General features: G+C 53.1%; 2 protein-coding genes and 1 long non-coding RNA gene across 9 annotated transcripts in view; 1 reads left to right on the top strand and 2 right to left on the bottom strand.

Annotated features, from left to right (window-relative positions):
- The window catches only part of Cacna2d4 (calcium channel, voltage-dependent, alpha 2/delta subunit 4), a 115884-nt gene that overhangs the window by 73950 nt on the left and 20117 nt on the right, over positions 1–21817 (top strand). For 2 of the 3 annotated variants that reach the window (NM_001033382.3, NM_001347427.2), the window contains one exon: positions 1950–2030. In NM_001033382.3, coding sequence (NP_001028554.3) covers positions 1950–2030 — 81 coding nt within the window. Of the gene's footprint in view, positions 1–1949; positions 2031–20282; positions 20427–21817 lie in introns of those variants that run through there. The other variant, NM_001362214.1, reaches the window with a different exon arrangement.
- Gm52874 lies at positions 2488–4427 on the bottom strand. 2 transcript variants are annotated; one of them, XR_003956355.1, is made up of 3 exons: positions 3566–4427; positions 3272–3440; positions 2488–2735 (listed from the first exon to the last, which is right to left on the bottom strand). It is a non-coding gene; the product is annotated as a predicted gene, 52874 (long non-coding RNA). The 2 variants fall into 2 exon arrangements; XR_003956356.1 differs by having other exon boundaries at positions 3272–3426; positions 3566–4425.
- Positions 4660–21797, bottom strand: Lrtm2 (leucine-rich repeats and transmembrane domains 2). 4 transcript variants are annotated; one of them, XM_006505849.4, is made up of 6 exons: positions 21730–21797; positions 20022–20135; positions 13728–13935; positions 13176–13304; positions 9948–10538; positions 4660–7037 (listed from the first exon to the last, which is right to left on the bottom strand). In XM_006505849.4, exons 4-6 carry the CDS (start codon positions 13240–13242, stop codon positions 6583–6585), a joined length of 1113 nt encoding a protein of 370 aa, XP_006505912.1. In that variant the 5' UTR covers positions 13243–13304; positions 13728–13935; positions 20022–20135; positions 21730–21797; the 3' UTR covers positions 4660–6582. The 4 variants fall into 4 exon arrangements, with proteins under 4 accessions (XP_006505912.1, XP_011239578.1, NP_766080.1 ...); XM_011241276.3 differs by lacking the exon at positions 21730–21797 and adding an exon at positions 15348–15492 and having other exon boundaries at positions 20022–20376; NM_172492.3 differs by lacking the exon at positions 21730–21797 and having other exon boundaries at positions 20022–20293.

The following is a 21817-nucleotide window of genomic DNA, read 5'->3' on the forward strand; positions in this document are numbered from 1 at the left end:
TAAAGCCACGTGGACAATTCCCATCCTCCCAAAGAGAAGGAACATAATTTCATTTCAAAGGGGTCAGGGAGCTGTGAAGGCAGAGGCAGAGAGGGGTAACCTCCAGGCTAGCCTGAGCTGTACTAGACTGAGTGCTGCCCACTTGGGTTGCCCCTGTACTTAGAGCTTATGCTATATACTACCCGCGGGTACATGTCAGTCTGCCAGCGCCAAAGACCTAGGCCTGGGCCTCCCACACACACCTCATCCTGGCCTTGTTCACACAGGCTCTGCGTCATGTGACCATTGACACTAATGTTGAAGTTCCCAAGGTCCCCAGAGATTAACAGAGTGTTAACCAAAAGTCTGTGCTAACTAGAAGGCAGGCTACAGAAACAAGGACTCCTGCAGGAGTTCCCTACGTTCATTCTTATAGATGTTCCCAGAAACAAAGTGGGGGGGTCTGGTCTCTGTTTCTATTCTGGTTCCTTTGGCTTTGCCATGGCAAATTTTTGGAATTGAGAACAGCTCGTGGGTCATGAGTTCCCACAATCTGAGCATAGTTAGATTCTTGAGATGTGTTGAAGCTAGCAAGGTATCAGGGGAAACCATAAGAATGCTATCCATACGCCAGGAGGTGGTGGCGCACGCCTTTAATTCCAGCACTTAGGAGGCAGAGGCAGGCAGATTTCTGAGTTTGAGGCCAGCCTGGTCTACAAAGTGAGTTCCAGGACAGCCAGGGCTATACAGAGAAACCCTGTCTCAGAAAAAAATAAAAAAAAAAGAATGCTATCCATATGAAACCATGCTTGGCCCCACTACAGAGGTACCACTACCCAGCAATCTCTATGAAGCTTTGAGAGCTACTTATCACAGGTAGTGTGACAGAACAGGATAGTACACAGTCTTGGACTATGTAATGGAGTCTGACCTATAGACTAGAGGCCTTTGGAAAACTGGCTCAAGGTCACAGGTGGATAAGAGTCAGAGGTCCGACAGTAGTCTGCCGGAAAGCTACCCTCATGTAGAGCTGAAACCACCCTCTGATCTTGTTCCCAGGATGGCTTAGTTCTTCTAAAAGAAGTGAAAGGCAACCCAGGTCTCCAGGAGCCTGGCAGACAATTCTAGAAGGGCAGCAATAAAAAAGGGAGTCATCACGGTGGTGAGTTGGGCACCACCAACTAGAACCCATGAAGCCTTGTAGATGTGTCAGATGCCATCCTGGCTGCTGGGGTGGCTCATCCACCGTATCTGGCTCCTGAGCAGAACCACCACTGTCACTTTCTGTGACTCATAATGGCAAGGCAGGGTCACCCACCACCCAGGCCTAGGATGCCAACAGCCTGCCCTTTAATATAAAGTGCATTTGTTGTCAACTCAACAGAACAGAGTCACCCGGCAAGAGGGCAGGGAACCCCAACTTAGGAGTTGCCTTGGCCAGATTAGCCTGTGGCACAGTCTTGATTGTTAAGCATAGGAGGACCTAGACTGCCATGGCCAGTTCCATCCCTGGATAGGAGGTCCTGAGCTGTATAAAGAAGCAGGCTGAGCGTGATCCAGGGTGACACAGGGTGATCTAGAAAGCAAGCCCCATAGCCAGCATCACTCCATAGGGTCCTGCTGCCACTGCAAGGGAGAGCTAAGCAGGAGAGCAGGCAGGCAGGTTTGCTGCCCAGAGATGAGCAAATCATGGTGTCACTGTGGTGCTGGTGTCTCTTGGCTTAGGCTGGCAGAGGCTAAGGGTTGATCTGGCAGGTTCAGATTTGTTCAGATGCAGGGACGGCAAGGGACTGTCAGGCGGTGGATAGCTGTAACCCATGACAGCCACAGGACTCTTCCACCTCCCACCTCACCTATTCCAGGGATAGCTAATCCTGGCATTCCCATTTGCCATGAATTCCAAGAGATAGGCTCAACCCCCGACCCTTCTCTGCAGGCGCCAAGAATAACAATAATTCTCATTTTTCCAGATAGCCCAGGCAAGCCAGTGGCGGTAAGGGCCAGCACAGCAGTAACTGTGACCGTGGATGGGAAGACGGCCATTGCAGCAGGTAAGAGCTGCCCTGAACTGCTGTGGTGGGAGCTATGAGGCAATGTCGTGGTGAAGGCTGGCAGGGTGGGGCTGGCTCAGCTAGAGCACCTGTCTAGCTGGCCTGAGGCCATTTCATCCCCAACACCACGCACACAGGAAGGAAGAATAAAGGTGCCCTGGATATAGGGACTCTAAATTTTTCCCAAGAGAAATGCTAGGGGAAGGAAGTGGATGCTTATGTCATTTTGTTTATAAAACCATAAAACCAAAAAAGATTCATGGGGTAAAATACAGCCCAGAGAGGTAAAGAGACCTGCTCAAGGTCACAGAGGACAGGAACAATCTAGACTGCTATCCTGTCCCTGGGACACTGCTTCCCTAAGATGTTACCTTGAGCTCTAGACCTGAACTCATGACTCTACTTTCTACCTGGAACCCAAGATGACCAAGGGAAACCATGTGAGAGACATAGAAACTGAGGCATGGATAAGTTATTTATCCAAAGTCTCATGTAAGAAAGGTAGAACCTGGACTCAGACCAGCTCTCTTTGGGACCTAGAGTCAATCCTGTTGCCGAGGTTTTAAGGAGAGCATCCAGTGGCCCTCATAATGTGCAGGTTCTTGGTGACTTGGTCAGCCCGTGGCATCTGTTTCTTGTTGTTTGAGCCTGTGTTCATGCCCTCCACGTTCCTCAAGAAGCTGTGCAGTCCAATGGTTACTCAACCTGGTGGAGCAGGGGTACCAGGCATTTGTATGTCACACTCAAGGGGCCTGGCGAGATGGGAGTTCAGAGGCCTGCAGGGCCCTGGCCTCTTGCCAAGGCTGTAAGCATCTAGCAGGGAGGTACAAGAGCAGAAGGCCTGAGTTTCTTCACAGAGCATGTGCTAATCCAGAGTCAGGGTTCCTGTGTATTCTCCTCTGAACTGAGGTAGGGGCAGGAGGCTCAGTGACATGCCCACCTCAGCATCTCTAGCATGTTGTAAGGTGCCTCCCTCTGGCACCTTACAAGGCAATGTATTACACCCCAGAAGCTCCTCACAGCACAATCCTTCCAGATCCCGTGGCATGCTAATCCCAGGTCAGAAGTGATGCCCACTTCTCTCCCTAGAATCCTCCTGTGGTTTGGTCCCCGCAGACCTGTGGCTACCTCGTTCTGCCTGGAAGTGGCCTTCTTCTCAGCCCCTCTACCTTGAATACCTAGGGAAGGCGAGGACTGTGAGGCCAGCCTGCTGCCTGTGCTTCCCCACACTCTCCAATTACCTGATATAATTTTTAACTCAGAGCTGAGTTAGAGCCAGGAGGGGTTGCCATAGAAACCATGTCCCAGTGCCTCGAGTTGAACTCCTTCAGACGGTCCCCGTGATGCTCGCTCGCTCGCTCAGGGTGCACGGTTGTGACAGGAAAAGCATGAGGTGCTGGAGACCTGATGCTGTGAGTTCATCTGCATCTCATTCTGCATCCTCCTTTCCCTGGTCCCCACCCCCACCCCCACCCCTACCCCCAACCCTACCCCCGAATGACCTCCCTGACCCTGGGACCAGCTGGGACCTTCACCTCAAGGAGGGGGTAGGTGAGGTGGTGTGTCTGCTGTCTCTGGAAGCTGGAGCCTTGGGTACTCTCCAGAGCAGGTGGCCGTGGTGCACAGTGTCTAGGCAGGAGCTGTGCCAGGCCTGTCCTGCTGTCTGGAGAGATTTGAGACACCTTATGACTGGACAGACAGGACTGTTGCCCTCTGTGTGTCTCACAATGTGTGCTGTGCTGTGCTGTCCTGTCCTGTCCTGCAGGGGGTTCAGGGAAGAGCAGATGTGGCTCTGCTATAGAGAGACTAGAGGACGGTGACCCTAGCTCTGACCACACCTCGGAAAAGAGACTCTCTGGCTGCATAGCTTTGTGTACCCTGGGGGTTCACATCTCCCTGGGGTCTGTTCCTGCCTTAGTGAGTTGCCATTCCAAGAAAGCTCCCAAGGTGAAGGCTCCATGTGAGTCTCTGAAGGCCAAGAGACTTCAGAAGCACAGGGCTAGAGGCCAGTCCCGCCCTGGAGATGATAAGGCCACAGGGAACCAAGCTTTTCCTCCTGGGCTGGACCAGCAATCCAGAGGTCAGGCTTTCTTGTTCTCCCCCTCTTCAGTGCTGCACCCCCAGCTTTCCGGGTCCTAATTCTAGCTTCCTACAGGCTGAAGGGGCATAGTTATAAACCTACATGTGGGGTGCTTATGTAGCCAATCCTAAAAGACCAAGGTGGCAGGCATTAACTCACTGAGACGCCAACACACACCCCCTGCCCCCGCAATCCTGCACAGACCCCAGGAGATGTCTAGCAGAGTCTGCTCACCTCTGCTGTGCAAGCTTCACTCTGCCCTGAGGCTCACATTTGTTACTGTAAGGCAGGAGCATGGAGAGGCTTTAAATCCCAGCCCAGCCCTGCCCAGTGCTTTATCACCCTTGTCCTGAGCCAATTCACACCCAGGATAATGCTCTCATGTCCCTCCCAGATCTGAGGTCCTGGTTACTGGGCAGGGGGCCCATCTGTCACATAGGACTCTCTGCATCAGGGTGACACAAATGGCTTGGTCGCCCGGCACAGCAGGGAGACAGGGCACCACTCTTCCAATGCCCACATCCCTTCCCACCCAATGAAGCAAGGGAATACATAGGAAAATAGTCTTTATTGGTCTTCTGAAACGACAAACCAGAAATATAATTTTGCCTTTAAAAATCTTCTGTCTCAGGCTAAAGATATCACCACTGACAACACCCTCCCTCCCCCAGGCCCTTAGAAAATCCCAGCTCTGGGATTGGCCCACCAGTCAAAAGAGGAAGGAAGACTGTGGCCCAGCCTAGAGGATCCTGTGATCCTGAACAGCAGCCGGTGCTCTCTGTCTACCTGCCAGAGAACAACCTTGGAGGCTCTTCTGAGACTTCCAGTACTCACCCCTGCTAGTCGAATAGGTGGCCGAGGACAAGAAGGAGGGCTGAGAGGCTGCCCTGAGGCCCTCATAGGTGTATAGTCAGTGCCTAAGTGTGTTCCTGGCTACTACCAAGACCTTCCCAGGGTAAGGTATCAGTCTGGCATCTCCTACAGAGGTATCTAGTCTCTAAGGAGGGGACAGTTTAGAACAGAGAGCAGTGACCTTGAAAATGTGCACAGCCCAGGGGCAAGAATCTCCAAACCAGATAGGACTGCAGCCATTTTTTTAGCCTGGGTAGTCCAGGTGCGATTGCACACTCCCAGGAAACCAGGCAGAGCCGATGAACCCCTGGGAAAGAAAGCCCCACCGTCAAGGACTCTGAACAGAATGTAGCCATCCTGTCCCTGTTCCTGCAGTCTGTCGGGGATGTGTTGAAGGCAGCCAGCCTTCTCAAGGACTTACTGCCTGACATCTGCTTTCCTTAAGGTGAAACACCAAACTCAGAGCACAGCCCAGACCCAGTCTCTGAGGTCATGCACAAATGATGCAGATGACAGAGGAGACAGGAGAAGCCAGGCTGCAGGGGTAGAAACTGCTGCGTGTACCTGGAACCTGCAGGGAAGAGGTTCCTAGGCATGCCCGGGGGTCTGCAACAGAGCTCTCAGACGCCTGGAACCCGTCATGCATATGTGCACCCTTCTGGTAAACCTAGCAAGAGAGGTGCTAGGGCTGCCAGGACAATGCAATTTCTCCAGCTGCATACTTTGGCCCACTTAAGAGGGTCTCAAAGGATCCCTGTGTTGTCGTCCAGGACCCAACCCCTGATGACATGGGAAGACTGTAGTCAGGAAGTAAGAGGGGCTGTGGCCTCTGGGCTCAGGGGATAGCAGGCCTCTGCCCCAAGTTCTCATGATGTGTGTGTGTGTCTGTGTGTGTGTGTGTGTGTGTGTGTGACTTTGATGCCCTGCCTGACAGAGGAATTAGTATATAGAGTAAGGCCCTGTCTCAAAACCTCACGCTAGAACAAAAAGTATGGATAGAATTCGTAAACCTGGAGCAATGTAGTCAGAGGAGTCTATAGCCAATAAAGGGACATAATGACATCCACCCAAGGGGGACATTATAGCCACTTTGGTTTTTCTAAACATTGGACCCAGATCACAGGACTGGGGTGGTTTCACATTGGCTAAGAGCTGGACAAGCTTCACACTGCAAAAGACTTGAGACATCTTTCTGGCTTTAAAAGGAGTCACAGAAATCTACCTTTGGGCCTCCTGTCCCTCCCTCCCAGGCCCTAATGCAGACTGAAGTGGGAATGAGAAAGAGGTAGGGAGAGTCACCAGCTCTGGCAGCCCTGGGCAGGAGGGAAGTGCTCAGTGCAGATGATGTCTCTAGAGTAGGTTCTTTCCTCCCTGTGGCCAGAAGCCTACAGCGAGGCTCAGGGGTTCCAAAGACAAGAGGCCCAGAGAAGACCTTCCACGGGAATCTTTGGCCCGAGGGAAGCCTCTGGGAAACTTGGAAAGAGATTGGGACGAGGGAGCTGAGGGAGGCAGTCCCAGTGTCAGGCTGAGACGGGGCCTGTGATGGAGGGAAGGGCAGCCCTTTTGGTAGCAGTCCCATGGAGTCTCCTTGCTGTCCTACCTGGGCCAGACAGACAGCTCTCATGCCACAGACGAGATCTGCTTCTGATCTTCATGCTCACCCTCAGGGTCCCCCATCAGCGGCTGGCGCTTCTTGAGCTCACGGTGGTACTTGGCCATGAGAGATGCGTAGATGCAGCCGTAAGCAGCGGCCACCACCATCATGATGCAGACAATGCCACACACGACCCCGGCGATGATCACTGTGCCAATGGCTCGCCGCACACTCACGGGCCGGTACCTCTGCTTCTGTGGGCAGGCAGTGCTGGGTTCGGGCTCAGGCTCAGCCCCAGGCTTAGGTTTAGGAGGCTCCGGGCTGGCCTTGGTGCAGGGTGGTCCTGGAGCATCTAGCCCAGCAGAGTTGTTCTCATCCTCTAGCTGGGAACAGTAGTTAAACATCTCCATGGGGACCGCACGCATGTCCTTCCCCCTTAGCTCCTTGGGTAGGGTACAGGCAAGCTGATCCAGGCGACCCCCTGCATCCAGGGGGAAAAAAGAGAAGGTGAACAAGCAGCTAGAACTGGGGTGACCTCCCCTCCCCACCAGACCTCCAAATGGAAGGCACAAAAGGAATGGTCCTGCCAATAATATAGTTATTCCTGATTACGGGAGAGTAAGAGCAGGCAGGAACTAGCACCTATAAATCACTGTGCTGTAGAGGAGGCCGCCAAAAGCATTGAAAATGGACATTACCGTTACTTTTATCTCATAGAGAATCCTCTACCCTTCTCATTCAAGCCTGTCCCTCCAAGGTCACACTGACCTACAGCAGTAACAGCTGGGGACATGCTCAGGACATGGCTTTGGTACATCACGCCATGACCCTGCCCAAACTGTATATCTAGTTCTCTGCCTAAAACCTGGCTGCTCACTGATGTCTGTGAACCCTTGCAACTGTTGTCAACACAAGCAGGGGCCTGTGTCCCTTCTCAGTAAGAACGAAAGCCAATGCCACAGCCTCATCTGCTCCCCCACACAGGGCTTTGGTGGCCTGTGCACACCCAGAGGAAGGCATGGGATCTTCCTGGGTTTGTCAGGTGTACCAGCACAGAGACATCTAGGGAGCAAACCCTGGAGACACAGGAGACTGGAATTGATTGTGGTGTTTAGACAGTCCACCAAACCACCCTCATGACACTGGGCAGACCAGGCAGGGCAGAGGAGGAGTATCAGTACCTAGGTGGGTAAGGTAAGAGAGCTCCCTCTCCCAGTGCAGAGGCCTCAAGTCCAATCTCACAAAGACACCCATCTTAGTGTAGGATGCTTGGATGCTGATGCAAACATCTGGGTTGGGTTGGGTTTGGTTTTTTAAGGAGTGCAAGGTTGAAGACTGGATCTGTGAAACTGGTTCCTGCCTGCTGGGTTACAGGCAAGGATGTGCCCTGAGGCCAATACCAGTGATCATGTAACCGTGACCACCTTTGGTTAGAGGGGCAGAGAGCTTCAGAGTGAGACGGGAGTGACCTCATTTTCCTGGGCCAGAGACCCGAGGTTGAATCCTGGCTGTGTTGTCACCTGAAAATTATTTAACTCAAGTATTGAATTATGTCTGCATCTCCAGATTCTTAGCCGCTAAGTGGGGATATCTATTTCGATTAGCTGCTTGAGAGATTAAAGTAGATAATATGCACAAGAAGGTATCTGTAAACTGGAAGCTAGACAACAGCATTAATCATTTCTCCACTTCCAGAGTCAGCATCATCACAGTGACTAACATCTCAAAGCGCTTTCTAGTTTGTAAAGTGTTTTTAATTAATGCATCGGAGCCGCATGGAAATGTTGAGTTAGTGGCTGGGTAGGAAATGAATGGGGTGAGAGTGAGGGAGAGCATTGTGTTATTCTCAGAACGTTAGTGCTGATTTGTTAATTCCACATACACCCAACAGCTGCCTTGTGCTAGCCACTGACTGTGTCTTCCTGGATGCTCTCGACGTTATGAATACAAACGAGCAAGGGCGCAAGCCAATCAACGTTCCACTGCACAAGGCCTTTCTTTATGCTGGGCACTTTTCAAACCACCTCATAGGCACTGCCCTATTTAATTCTCACAATTGGCCTTTCTCCCATTGACAGATATACCACAGAGATGTTAATTAACTTCTCAAGATCACACAGCTAGTAGGTGGCAGGGCTAAAATTCCAACAAGATCTGGCCCTTCTCAGCACTGTACTGATTTACACCCCCTCCCACTCCATCCCATCTCCTCTTTTCTTATTTATTCATTTATTTATTTATCTATGTTTAGACACAGTCTCTGGTAGTCCAGGCAAGCCTTTGAACTCCTGATCCCTGCTTCTACCTCCCAAGTGCTGGGATTACAGGTATGAGCCTGGCTAAGCACTCATTTGATCAGCTCACTTGTTCATTATAGAACTTTCTCAGCTTAAAGAAAGAGGGAGCTGGAAAGATGGCTCAGCAGGTAAGAGTGCTTGCTGTTCTATTGAAGAGCCAGTTCAATTCCCAGCACTCACAGCTGGGTATTGGGTAGCTGACAGCTGCCTATAACTTTAGTTCCATGGGGACGCCCTCTGCTGGTCTCTGAGGGCACTGCATGCATGTGATGTATGTAATACACTTGGACATACACGCATACACATAAAGTAAATAGATAAAACATTTTTACAGTTGGGGGAGAAATCAGGGGTGTTGCAACCTCACAGAGGTTGTTTAACCTAGAATACAAAGTGAGTTCCAAGCCTGGGTCAAGAGTCAGGATCTAACCTAACACCAAGAAGAGCACCAAGACAGCACAGCGGGTAAAACCACTTACTGACAGTCCTGGTGGCCTGAGTTACATCCCCGGAGCCTACCTGGTAGAAGGAGAGAACCAACCCCTAAAGCTGCCCTCTGACCATCACACATGCTCTGTGGCGTGTGTGCATGCACGTACGCTCAGGCAGACGTGTGCAAATAAATAAATAATACGTTTTTAAAAGGAAGGATAAGAAAGAAAAACTCAGGCCATTCATCTGCTTATTATTAAGTCTTCAGTCAAATTTTCTTGGGACTGGAAGCTAACATCACCTTCACAGGGAAAATGGCTGTGTCTGGGTTTCAGTTACATTCTGCACTCATGTAAGAGGCAGGTGACCTTATTATTCCCGGGAAGGGTGGTTTTTCCTCTTCCTGTCCTGCCAGGGGAGCTCAGAGGCATACAGGCGGGATAGAGAGCATTGAAAAAGCATCCGTCGTGTGTCTTTAAGTTCCCATATGAAACCTAAGGAAAGGGAGGCAAGCGCCTTTAAAGAGTCTTAATGGGCATAGATGAGCGGCACCTGGCTTCCTCTGACTGCAGGAATTGGTGATGTTTGGAGTAGGGGCTGTAGCTTTCCTCTCCCCTGCCCTCCTCCCAGCTCCCCTCTTGCCTGTGGCACGTAGGGCTCACCTCTGTAGGAGAACCACTCCAGCCAGTGTTTGAATTCCCGAAGGTTGCAGTCACACTCCCACGGGTTGTCCCCAACCTGAAGCAGCTGCAGGCTTGCCAGGGGCTCGAACGTCAGCCGGTCCAGGCTCTGCAGACGATTGGAGCGGAGGGACAAGGAGCGCAGAGCCAGGAGCCCATCAAAAAGCCCCGGGGGCAGCTGGGCCAAGCCGTTGATAGACAAATCCAGATGTCTAAGTAGTGGGGAGTGCTGGAGCAGGTCCCTGTCCAGGGTCCTGATGCTGTTATTCCGAAGCTGGAGCTCTGTCAGATTGACCAAGTCCTCGAAAATGGACCGGGGGAGCTGGTCAAGAAAGTTGTTGGACAGGTCCAGTCGCTGCAGGTTGGACAGGTTGGCGAATGCCCAGCTTGGTAGGGCACTCAGCTTATTGTTCAGGAGCAAAAGGCTTTGGGTGGCCGCGGGCACATCCGGGGGTACAGTGGTGAGACCCAGGCCACTGCAGTCCACCTCCAAGCTGCGACTGTCACATGTGCAGGAGAAGGGGCAGGCAGGGATCACCTCCACAGCACACAGGGCAATCCAGCAGGTGATCCCTAGGGAGCAGTCAGGAGGAGAGAATAACAGGCTATTGGACTCCCCTGCCTCAGTTTCCCCCATCAGCTCACACCCAAGTGCCTTCCTGGCCTCATCTCCTTTGGCACAAGCTACAGTCAGTTCACAGATATTTATTGACCACACAGGAAGGTGCTTAGGAACCTGAAACACTCATGTTAAACATGAGTGACATCACACTGTGACCAAAAAGTCACTTGTGTCAGTAGAGTAGCCTAGATAAGCCATACAGGTCCTCAGCTCCTGCTCACGTGTCACAGAACTGAGATGTCCTAATGTCCCAACTGTTTATAAAATATACAATATTAGAATGCCAGGGAAACTTTCTCACAGTCTGTGACCACAAGGCTGGGTCCTTCCCATGGGAACCTCACCCCCACCTGAAGCCACATCACACTGAGATGTGCTTTGGTCATGAAAGGGGAGTCCAGAGTGTCCCCTGCGGTATCATAAATGCTGCCCATTTATCAGATCCCGATGTCTAAAGTGGGACGAAGGCTCAGCTAGGACCTGCGTTGGAGCATTGTGATAAGACACAGTAAAGCACACAGCTTACAACACTAGAAGTCTGACCAACAGTGGCTCCATCTGCACTTGAACTCTGAGGCTGCCAGGCCCATCCTGTCCTTCCAGCCTTAGAGGCAAGGTAGCATTTCTAGGTGGATCAAGTAACCGGATTCCTGCCATGTCCGTTTTTTTTTTCCCCCAAGACCCTTCTGAGTAGAATATGTGGGTCCAGCCTGGGGACGGCTGCTGGAAGTGAGCCCTGGAAAACAGCCCTTTCTGACAGTAGCCCTGTAGTCAGTCCCACTGCCCCAAGTGCCAGAGAGGCCCGCCTTTCCGGGAACCTGGGAGACTAAGAACACACAGTTCTGTCTCTGTTACACCAACCCAGAGTCCGGAGGAGAGCCTCCAGATGGAGAACTGAGGCGGTTCAAGCCAGTCGCCTCCCAGCTGGCCCTACTCAGATGGCCAGCAGCCAACCCAACCAGGGCACCAAGATGAGACAGTCTCCAGTCTGTCTGGTGGGTGTCTGGTCATCTGAAGTCCCAGAAGGCAGTGTTTGAGGGAGGACAAGATGACACTCTCCCTGCCCTTTCGTGTGGGATTAATGACAGTGAAGGAGACACTGTGAGGCCGACACCTGAGCTACTTTATTCTTGGTGGAAAATGAGCACAACTTAGTTATACAGTCACCTTTCCCTGCTACCTGAGGCCACCCGAAATGACCTCCAACCCCTCTGAGCCCATCTACAGGGTCAGCCTGCCCCATAACACACATACAGTGCACATACTGTTTTATGCACACACACATGCACACACAGTTTTATGTGCACACACACACATATACACACACATGCACACATGTACATACACATGCACACATGACAAACACTGTTTTATGTGCATACATTCTTTATGTTTTACTCTCAAGGAGAAGCCAAGTGTGATGCACACATCCGTCTTCAGCACTTAGGAAGGAGGCTGGGGCAAGACCACTGTTTGAGACTAGCCTGGGCTGTGTAACAACTATCTAAAGAAACTGAAAGAAGGCATGGAAGGAGCATGGGAGGAGGAAGAGAAAGAGAGAAAGGAGAGAGAAACCAAGGAGTAGAGGAGACAGGAGGGAAGGATAGGGGAGAGAGGGGGGAGAGGAGAAGAAAGGAGAGGGGAAGAAGGGAGAGAGGAGGAAAGGAGATGGACCCCTTAAGAAGCAAGAGCTTCTGGTGGATAAACTAGCAGCTGGATAAGGAGAAAACAACCCCCTCACCCCTCATTCCTACCCCCACTCCCCATCACCAAATTCAGACTTGCACCAAAGCTCTAGTGACAAGAAAACCTAATCCTGCACTGAGAGGTGTCAGAGTGATCTCAGGATGAAAGGGATATGAGCCCCCGGATCAACCATTCACCTGGTGAATAATTCAGACAGCTCCCTGTCAGGGCAACTGGACCGAAGGCCAGAGGAGGTCAGGTGGAGCAATGTCCCTTTGGTCATTTCTCACTTCTTACTGTGTAGCCATGAGCAAACCAGCCATGGCTGACCTTGTCCCTTTGAAGAGGACATTCCCGGACAAGGCTGCTTTCACTAGCGCCGTTGCCTCGGTGTTCTGTGTGTAGAGGGAGTGATGGATCCAGTCTCTATGACCCCTTCTCCCACTGCTGCACCCTAAGAGCTCCCTAGTGCCGCTACAGGGCTGGGAACTCTGAAGCATACAGATCCCGCTGGGGCCTCTGGTTTCATCCAGCAGGCAAGATGGCTGAGGCCATGTGAGAAGGTAGCTTTCTTACAGCTGAGGCTGGCTGGCCCTGCGACCCTCCTGGGGCTGATTTCTCCACACCTGCTGCACACATTGCAGATCCCAGTATAAAGGAGTGAAGCTGGGTTGCTCTCTTACAGAACTCTTGGCTTGTGACTGCCAGGGAAGGAGAGGGGCAGAGCCGGCTGTTCAGCCTCCTCCCAGCCTCTGGAAAGAACTCTGCATGGACTCTCTTTAGTTAACATGAGTCTAGGCCTCCAAAGCAAAGCCCCGGGCATTCAGGATGGTCCAGACATCTTGTTGTCACCCTGTCAGATGCACACACCCACCCACCCCCCATGCTGAGCACATACTCACAGGAGACCTGCCTCCATTGCAGGACAAGCTTGCTCCTCTGCTCTGGGCCACCGCCTGGTGCCAACATGGTGAAACCCACACTCTCCGCAGCTCTGGAGAGAGCCCCTCAGCATGTGCCACGTGTCAGTCCTGAGAGAGAGAGCAAAGCATTTGATGCCCGTTCCAGCCCAGGGGTCAGGGACAAGGCCTAGGTGTCTCTTTACAATTCTTCACTCCCTCTCCTGTTGCTCCTGCAAGAAGGGGGTCAAGAGGATCTAGCAGTCCTAGAAGTGGGCTGGAAGGCACAAGAACTGCCAGCTGAACCCCAGCTCAGCCCCCTAAACCCCCTGTCTTTCCCTCACTCCCCTGAGGCCTCTTTGCACTCTGGGGGGCTTTAAAAATTATCCCCTTGCAATATCACTTCCTCCACCACCACTACCACCACCCCAAGCTTACCACAGGGGAGAAATGAAGGTGCATCTCTCCTAGGTAAATGAGTGAGACCCCAGCTCCCACCTGTGCCCCTCCATCTAGATGTACCAGTCCCGTCATTCTCCCCAATGCCCAGCTTACCATAGCTGTGGGGAGGCAGAGGCGAGGCCCTTCCCTTGTAGCTGCTGCTGACAGGTAGGGAGTGAGCTGCTGCACCACCCCCTGCCTCTGAGCCCACTATCACCTTGAGGTGAATTACAAGCTTGGTCTTCTGCCAGCTGGCCGATTTATAACTCCCGCAGGTCAGGGCTTCCTGCTCTTCTGCTGCTGGCCTGAGAGACACAACGACCTGGAGGAGAGGGTGAAATGGCTAGTGGTAGGCCTAGTGTGTGTAGGCAGCAGGCTACCCTTCCAGGGAGCAAGTGGGCTACTTACTGTTTCTAGGGCCTTCCACAACCCAGTGTCCCCTAAGGGGGCCCAAGGCCTCCTTAGCACCCTGCAAGATGTGGTTAAGAGCTATGAGGTGTTGAGCCAGAACCTGTGCCCTGCCAGCCTCCTCCCAAGAAAGGGTCAGATAGGGGAGGCTGTGGTGTACCCCAGCTCCCTGTTAGGGACCACTCCTCCCAGGATAGCTGCAGGTTTGCCTTCCTTGACTGCCAAGCTCATGGCTCCTGTATAGTTCCAGTTGCAGCCCTCAGAGTTCTGTTTAGTCCTAGAGCTTCCAGCCAGTGGCCGAGTGGAGCCGACACTGAGGTGAGCGGAACTGCTGGATGCTTGGGCATTTGGTCAAGAAGCCTGAGCAACCTAGCAAGGTTTCCCTCAGGTTCAGAGAATGCTCCTGTTGCATCCCCGACCCCATCCTGATCCCATTTAATCGATGTTTTGTGATGTTGAACGGAAGCTGGCCGGGAACCTGTTATGTAGATCAGGCTGGGCTCAAATTCTGAGATCTCTGCCTCCCGAGTGCTGGGATTAAAGGCACAAAGCCCAGCTACATTCTCTATTCTCTACCTCCACTGCATGCCTCTAGTGACCTTCAGAAAGCCACCGAGGTGGCCTGTGCTGCTATGAACTATGTGGCCCTCAGATACTCTGCTTTGCTCCCGGCAACAGCAACTTGCTCAGGACTGTGGTACCCATCTGCCAGCCTTGACTTCATCTCCCCACTGCCCAGTTAAGAGGCAAGAGTTATGAAGGATCCAGCAGGGTGTGCGCACCATAAATGAGCATGGCTGTAACTCAGCACAGCTGTGGGCTGAGGGCAGAAGCCATGTGTGTGGGCCCCGGCACTTAGTGGTTACAGTAGCTTGGCTTCCATTCTTCTAGAACTCTTCTGGCTCAGATCCACAGGCAAAGAATCTCTGGGTTCAAATCCATGCCCTCCATCTCCTTCTGACAAACTGCTTAAACCCTGCCCCAGATCCCCGACCCTAAGAGTGACAACCTGATGGTCAGTGGGTGGAAACAGAGTTGGCATGAATGACATTACATAAGGAATATTGGCAAAGGCTCCCACCTGGCCTTGAGCCTATGGTGAGCTTCTTCACCATCAAGGGAGGTCGGTCCCACGGATGCTTGAGCCTGCTGCAGGCTGTGACAGGTCCTCACTCCATGTCGTGTTCACCGTGTACTTATTCTATATATCTCTGCCCCTCACATCAATGCCCACACAGACCTGCCGTCTCAGACGGCACTCTCCCTCTTGCTATGTGCCTCCAATACCTGACCTTCGAAGCAACAGCCAAACCACAGTCACAGTACCTGTTAAATAGCGAGCCGGCTGCAGCACCCAAATGCACAGATATCATAACAGCTTGCCAAGGTTACATGGTCAGTCAGGGTGGGTCACAGGCTTCTGAGTCAGGCTGTTTACCCACTTCCTCAGGGCTGTCACCCTGCAGGGGCCCTAGTAGGGAGACACTTGTGTGTGCACAGAGCTCCCAGACACAGCCTTGAAGCAGAATGGGGTAGTCCCATACAAAGACACACAACTGAGTGTATCATAACACACATGCACTCCCACACATAAGTCGCTAGGCATGTACGTAGGCACGTACATGCATGCACACCCACACACAGACACATGCCTTGCTGGCAGTACTCCAGCACCACTTAGCTGCCATCATTCATGAGGCAGCAAAAGGATAGGATGCCTCATGGTCCCCGCATAGCCCCAGCAGGTGGTACAGGGGCACTTCCGGCCTGGAAGGAAGATCTGCTGAGAACCCCATGAGGCAGCCTTAAAGCCAGGACAGCTTTTTTCTTCAGGTCCAAGGATCGGTGGAGACCCAGGCCATGTCTGTGGGACAGGCTGTGGAGAAGCCTCCTCCAGGCTGACCTCCACCTGAGGTTCCCAGGTTCTTCCTCCCATTTCCCCCCCTCAGGACCCCAGTGCTTATGATGCCCAGGGACCGTGAGCCAACAGTGCAGGCCAGGCTGTTTGTTGTCTACTGAAGCAGCAGAAAGGACTCTGGTGGCTGAGATCCTCTGGAGAAAAGAGGCCAGGAGTCTAGGAGAAGATGCCCCTGGCCCCCGCCCCGCCCCCGCCCCGCCCCCGCTCTGCCTAGGTAGCTGATCTGTCTCCTCTGATTGATGTCAATGCCATCCTGATCCTTGGAGAGATGTGGGGGAGGGGCGCTTCCTAAGCCTTTCCACCCCAAGTCCACTCACACACCTCCCAGCAAAAGACCCTTCTGGCCCTGAACCGCAGAGACTCCTCAGGAAAGGGGTGACCTACATTGGGAGGCAGAGGACAGCTGCTGCAGCAGGCACTGGCCAACTGCTGGAATAAATTAACACTCTGTGGGAGTGGGAGGCAGAATGGAGTTGGAGGTCCTACTTGAGGGAAAGAAACTGTCTTCACCCCTTCCCCACTCCCCACCCCCACCCCACCTTCATCTGCAGGACCTGCACCCAGAACTAACCTGTATTTTACCTTATCCCCAGAAACAGACCAAAGGGACAAGGCTGGGCTCAGCATGATCCCTGGACTCAGGTTGGAGAACGGGGTTGATAAGCTAGGACTGACCAACCTTTGAACCTCCCAAACCAGAAACCTACAGTTTTGACTCCGATGGGCTAATCAGATCAGCTAGCCTGGAACCCTTCAGAAATGCTAAATCTCAAGTGCCGCACAGACAACAAAATCCCAGGCAATTTGGGGACATATTCAAGATTGAGAAGTACAGGCCAGCAGATTGAGCCAGGGCCTAACAGCTACCCAGAAAGCCATGCTGGTATAACTCTAGGTCAGGCAAGTGGGGACAGCATGGGCTGCATACAGTTAGCCTAGAGAAGCTGCGACAGGAAATGGCAGATTTTAAGGAAAAATGAGTCTAGAGCTCACCCAGAACCTTAACTAACCTTGCCTAAGTCAGGCCAAGACAAGGGCACCAACCCGAGGGCCTCATACAAGCTTTTAACATGGGGAGATGCTAACAGCCACAGACAGAGAGCTACACAATGCTACGTTCTTCATCCTCATACAGTTCAGTAAGGTGTCTTTAGCAACATCATAGGGAAACTGAGGCATGGAAAAGGTTAGGAAAATGGAAGAATGTCGTCAATTGGACCTGTACCTGTTTTCTGTCCACAAAATTTTTGACTCAGTTGCCCTCACAAGTTCCTGCCTCAGCCCTACCCCTCATGTAAAGGTTGATTCAGAAACAGAGACATAGCCCCCCATCCATATAGAACTTTACAGTTTATAAGGCATCCATCTCCTCATCACATCTGAGCCAAGAACCAGCCCTGTCCCCATCCTACCCATAGGTTGGAAGAAATCCAGCAAACCTCTCCGGGCTGGGACCTGGGGGATGCGGTGAGGCAGTTGGGGAGTGGAGGATTGGCGCAGCAGACAGGTGAGGCAGGAGCAGGGGGCAGCTGGAGCTTCCACGTGGTCCTGCTGACCCAATGGCTGCTGTACCCACTACTGAGAGGGTGTGGGAGCTGCCCCCTCCCCCAGCTTGGAGCAGCCAGCCAGGCTTGCAGAACATTGAGGCTAGAATGACAGAGTACACCTGCCCTCCAGTTTCTCCCACAGATGGAGGCCTACTCTCCCCATGATCTGGGCTCACACTCAGCTAAACACCAAAAAAAAAACCACCTCACCCCAGGCCTGGGATCCACATGATTCCTTCTTAGCACCCTCAAATCAAGTGTTTGCAACATGCATCAGGGAGTGTCCTCCGCTCCTGATTCCTGGGCCCCCATGCTGTGTCTATCTTCCCAGGAGGTCTCCTGCATCCTCCCCTCCTTGCCCCCAGCTCTATACACCTACAGAGGGGAAGCAGAAAGGGCTTGCATGGTCTACCCGATTTATTCTTCAAGGAATCTCAAGGCTAGGCTAGCGAGTGGCCTGCGAGTCATCTTGTCCCATCTTAGAGGACTTCCAGGGAGTCTGGACATCTGGTCTAGGCAATTGGAATTCCTGGTAGCCCGGAACACGGGAAACTGAAATGTCCCCTGAGCTGCTGTCACTTGTCTGGCCATGAGGCCCTCCCTTCTAGTAAATGCCCCCACCTCTGCCCCCTGTCAGTCACCCCTAAGCACATGCTGCGCTGTGAAGCAGTTTCTAAACCCCTTCTGCTTGGACCAGCCACACGCCCTTCCTCCAAATTCCTCTCATTCTGCTTGGACCAGCCACACGCCCTTCCTCCAGGTTCCTCTCATTCTGCTTGGACCAGCCACACGCCCTTCCTCCAGGTTCCTCTCAGTACGCTGTCTTATCCCCGCCAGCTTCTTGAGCCACTTTCCTTGTGAAATTCTTCCTGTCTCTGACAGAAAGAAACCTTGGAAAGCAGAGTAGGAAGGAAACCCAACACACACGGGGTTGCTCTGTGCCGCTGAAGAAGCCATTGAGGACCCGGGAGGCTCCCACCATTCAACTGCCTCCCTGGGCAGGTGCCAAGGAAGATCACTCACTCCACACCCAAGCCTCATCCTGGCTCCCCGCTCTTCCCAGCCACACACACACACACACACACACACACACACACACACACACACACAATCACCCATTCCAGCGCCTTCCTTTGCCACCCACCTGACTAAAGCAAGACCCTGACTCTGGGTCTTGGCACTTGGAAAATGAGACTAGGGTAAGCTTGTCCTGAGCGCAGACACATCCTCTAGCCAAACCTCAAAGAACACAGCTGGGGGGGGGGGTGGCTTAAGAAGCCCGTCTCTTTGCCTGTCCTGCCTGGTTTTCCTGTCTCCCTCTTCTGGCAGAGCCGGAGCCCTCCTGCAGTGGGAAGGTGGGGGTGGGAGCGCTGGGCTCTTCTTGGCAGCTTGGAAGCTGATGTTGGATTTCCCTACCAGCTGGACTTCCCCCGCCCAGCGCCACATGCTGGCTCCTTCCCCTCCCCCCACCTGCTGTAGTTATCTAAGCTGTGGGCCTGTCAATCTGAGTCACACAAGGCAATGCCCAACAAACCCTGGCAGCCTGGTGCCAACATCCCCACCACCACCCTGGAATGCAGACAGCTGGGGGTGGGAGGCAGAGCAACCAATCAGAGCCCAGTCCCAGACCTGCCGGCCATACAGGAATTTGAACTGCAGATTCCTGGGCAGAATTCAGCGTTATGAAATGGGCCTGGGGCTCCTGAGAAGCAGTGTCCTGCTCCGAGTTGGCCATCCATGCCCATATGAGCCAGGCAGCAGGTGAATGTGACCTCGCTGTACGCTGCCCCCTACACTAAGCACCCGGGGCTTGGAAGGCATCTGACCCACCTGCTGCAAAGGGCATTATGCAGTGGTGGACCACCTAAGCATCTCGGGCTCCTGGTTTGTTTGGCCATCTAGTGTGCTAAAAATCAAGGCCTGGGTTTGTAAGGAAGAACTACCAGACACCCCTCCTTCACTCCCAGCCACACCCCCACCAAGGAGGCTCTATCAGGACTGCAAAGACTATTCCAACTAGGAAGGGCTCCTTTGCACCCTTGTTCAAGGACAGCTACCTCGGGGCCAGCAAGGCCAGCAAGAGCAACTGGTATAAAGGTCCAGCCTGCGCCTCCTCACTCAGTGGGTCCTCCACCCTCCACCCTCACTCAGGCCTCTCAGAATGCCAGCCTGTTTCCAACACCCAAGCTGTCTCCCCCTCCCATAGCTGCCGCTCCTCCCGCTGCAGGGACATTTCCATGCTACCCGGGGCCATCATGTGGCACCAGCACTGCTCTCCTCCCTGTCCCCTCCTCCATACCCCCTCCTTAGCAGAATACACCGCTATGTCCCCAGCACTAAGGAGTCAGAGTTCCTAATGCTCTGTACCTTTGGGTTGCCCAGGTTATCTGGTCCTAAGTGGTTCCCCCACCCCACCTCAGCAACTGCCCTGGGAAGAAAGCCCTGATCATCGTGCAGGGACAGGTGGTCCCTAGTTCCCATACCCAAGCCCTTTGCGCCAACCCCATTCTCTCCCAGAAGCCGCTCACAACTCACCTTTTTGCACCGGGACCTGATGCTCAGACCAGGTAGCCGGACACACGGGCAGCTTGGCAGGCAGAACGCAGGGATGTCCGGTCTGGTTCAGGGCAGCGGGAGACTGGGCAGCGCCTGTGAAGGAGGCGGACCCGCAGGCTGAGCTGCCGCTGCCGGGGAGGGGGCTGCGGGGTCAGCGACAAACTGAAGCGAAAGAGGGAGGGCGGGAGGAAGACAGACCGAAGAGGGGGAGAGGTAGAAGGATCAGAGCGCGCGTGCTCAACAGCAAGCAAGCAGAGGGAGGAGAGCGCGCAGCGGAGTGACAGCTGGGGCGCATCTGCGATGGCGGGCGCGCGCACCGGCCTCCGAAGCTCTGTGGCAGCAGGAGAGCGTTTGTGGGTGAATCTCCGCTGCCCCAGACTACAGGTACTACAGGTACCCTTATCTCCTCTCACCTCCCAGGAGCGGCCATCTCTGGCTGTCTAGAAGGCAGGACCTTCCAAGGGGTACAGGACCCAAAACACAGCCCCGCTGACTGTCTTGGATCTTAGACCTGCCGGAACACTAGGTCTGTCTCCTGTGTCAGACCCCAGTTCTGATAAGGAAAAACCAGCTCCTTAAAGGCTGAGTTCCTCTTACAAGAGGAACGCTGAGGGTCCTCAGAGATGCCAAGGCAACAGAAAGCCCTTTAGACAAGGGGCTGAGTCTGTAGATGTGACCACCCTTGGCCAGGACTATTTGGGAGAGAGAGGTGTCAGAGCACGCAGCTGCAACCTGAAGGAACAACAAGCAGAGACCATGTGCCTCTGTGCACACGGGGAACTGAAGGAGCTGGCCTTGGTGGTCTAAGACCTCTCTCCCAATCAAGACAGAGCAAGTCTAACACATTGCCATTCACTGGCATAAAGAGTGTTCCTTCCAATGCGGGGCTGAGCCAGAGGCTAAGCCAGAAGAGAAGCTGGACTTCCCAGCCTGCAGCCTGAAACAGGCCTCATTCCTTTACATCCTGCCTGTTCAGCAGATGATCTAGCTTGTAGGTAACACAGCATGAATATGTATCTCAGGGTCCTTTCTCTATGTTATATGCAGGGCTGGGCGCGCCTTGATTCAGGACTGCAATCCAGCAGAGCTGAGAGAGTCCCCATCCTCTCTGAAGTTCCCTGTGCCTGCCCTTTCAACAAGGCAACCAGCCACTACCCTAACACTCTCCCAGCTCCTGCCTCAGCAAAACAGACCCTTCAGGAGCACGGTGATCTCTGTGCATAGTGATCTATCCCTGCCTTAAAAACTCAGCTCTGGAAGGTGGGGGTGGGGGCAAGATGGCTCTCCTAGCAGGTAGCAGCACTTGCTGTCAAGCCTAATAGCCTGGGGTCAACCCCGAGAACCCACATGGAGATAAGAGACTCCCACAGGCTGTCCTTGGGATGGACACACACACACACACACACACACACACACACACACACACACACACCATATAAGTAAAATTAACAGCAACACCCAACATCCCTCTACAGGGATTTTTTTTCTCTGTACCACTTTATAGTTCTGATCACAGAGGAGTCCGTGTGGTAGCTTTTTGTCCTGTATTGTGAGCTGTTTGGGGGTAACTTGCCTTACCTTTCCCTATCACCCACAGCTCTATGCCCTCCTGTTGGTTAAATCTATGCTTTTGCTTCTCAAGTAGTTAGCAGCTGAGCAGTTACCCCGTGCTGAGTTCTCAACTTACAGAATAAGCAGGTGGGTTGAGCTCTGAAATTGCCTCCACCCAGGAATCCTAGGATGCTGGCACTCCCTGAGTACCTTCCAGGCCACTG

Source organism: Mus musculus, chromosome 6 (assembly GCF_000001635.26).
Source record: "Mus musculus strain C57BL/6J chromosome 6, GRCm38.p6 C57BL/6J".
NCBI lineage: Eukaryota > Metazoa > Chordata > Mammalia > Rodentia > Muridae > Mus > Mus musculus.

Bases quoted from the DNA above. Each gene is read 5' to 3' on its own strand.
- Lrtm2 (XM_006505849.4), bottom strand. From the start codon at position 13,242: ATGTTGGCACCAGGCGGTGGCCCAGAGCAGAGGAGCAAGCTTGTCCTG. The intron at 10,539-13,175 runs GTGAGTATGTGC...ACTGCTCCCTAG, and splicing joins GCAATGGAGGCAGGTCTCCT to GGATCACCTGCTGGATTGCC. The intron at 7,038-9,947 runs GTGAGCCCTACG...CCCTGGATGCAG, and splicing joins GGAGTGGTTCTCCTACAGAG to GGGGTCGCCTGGATCAGCTT.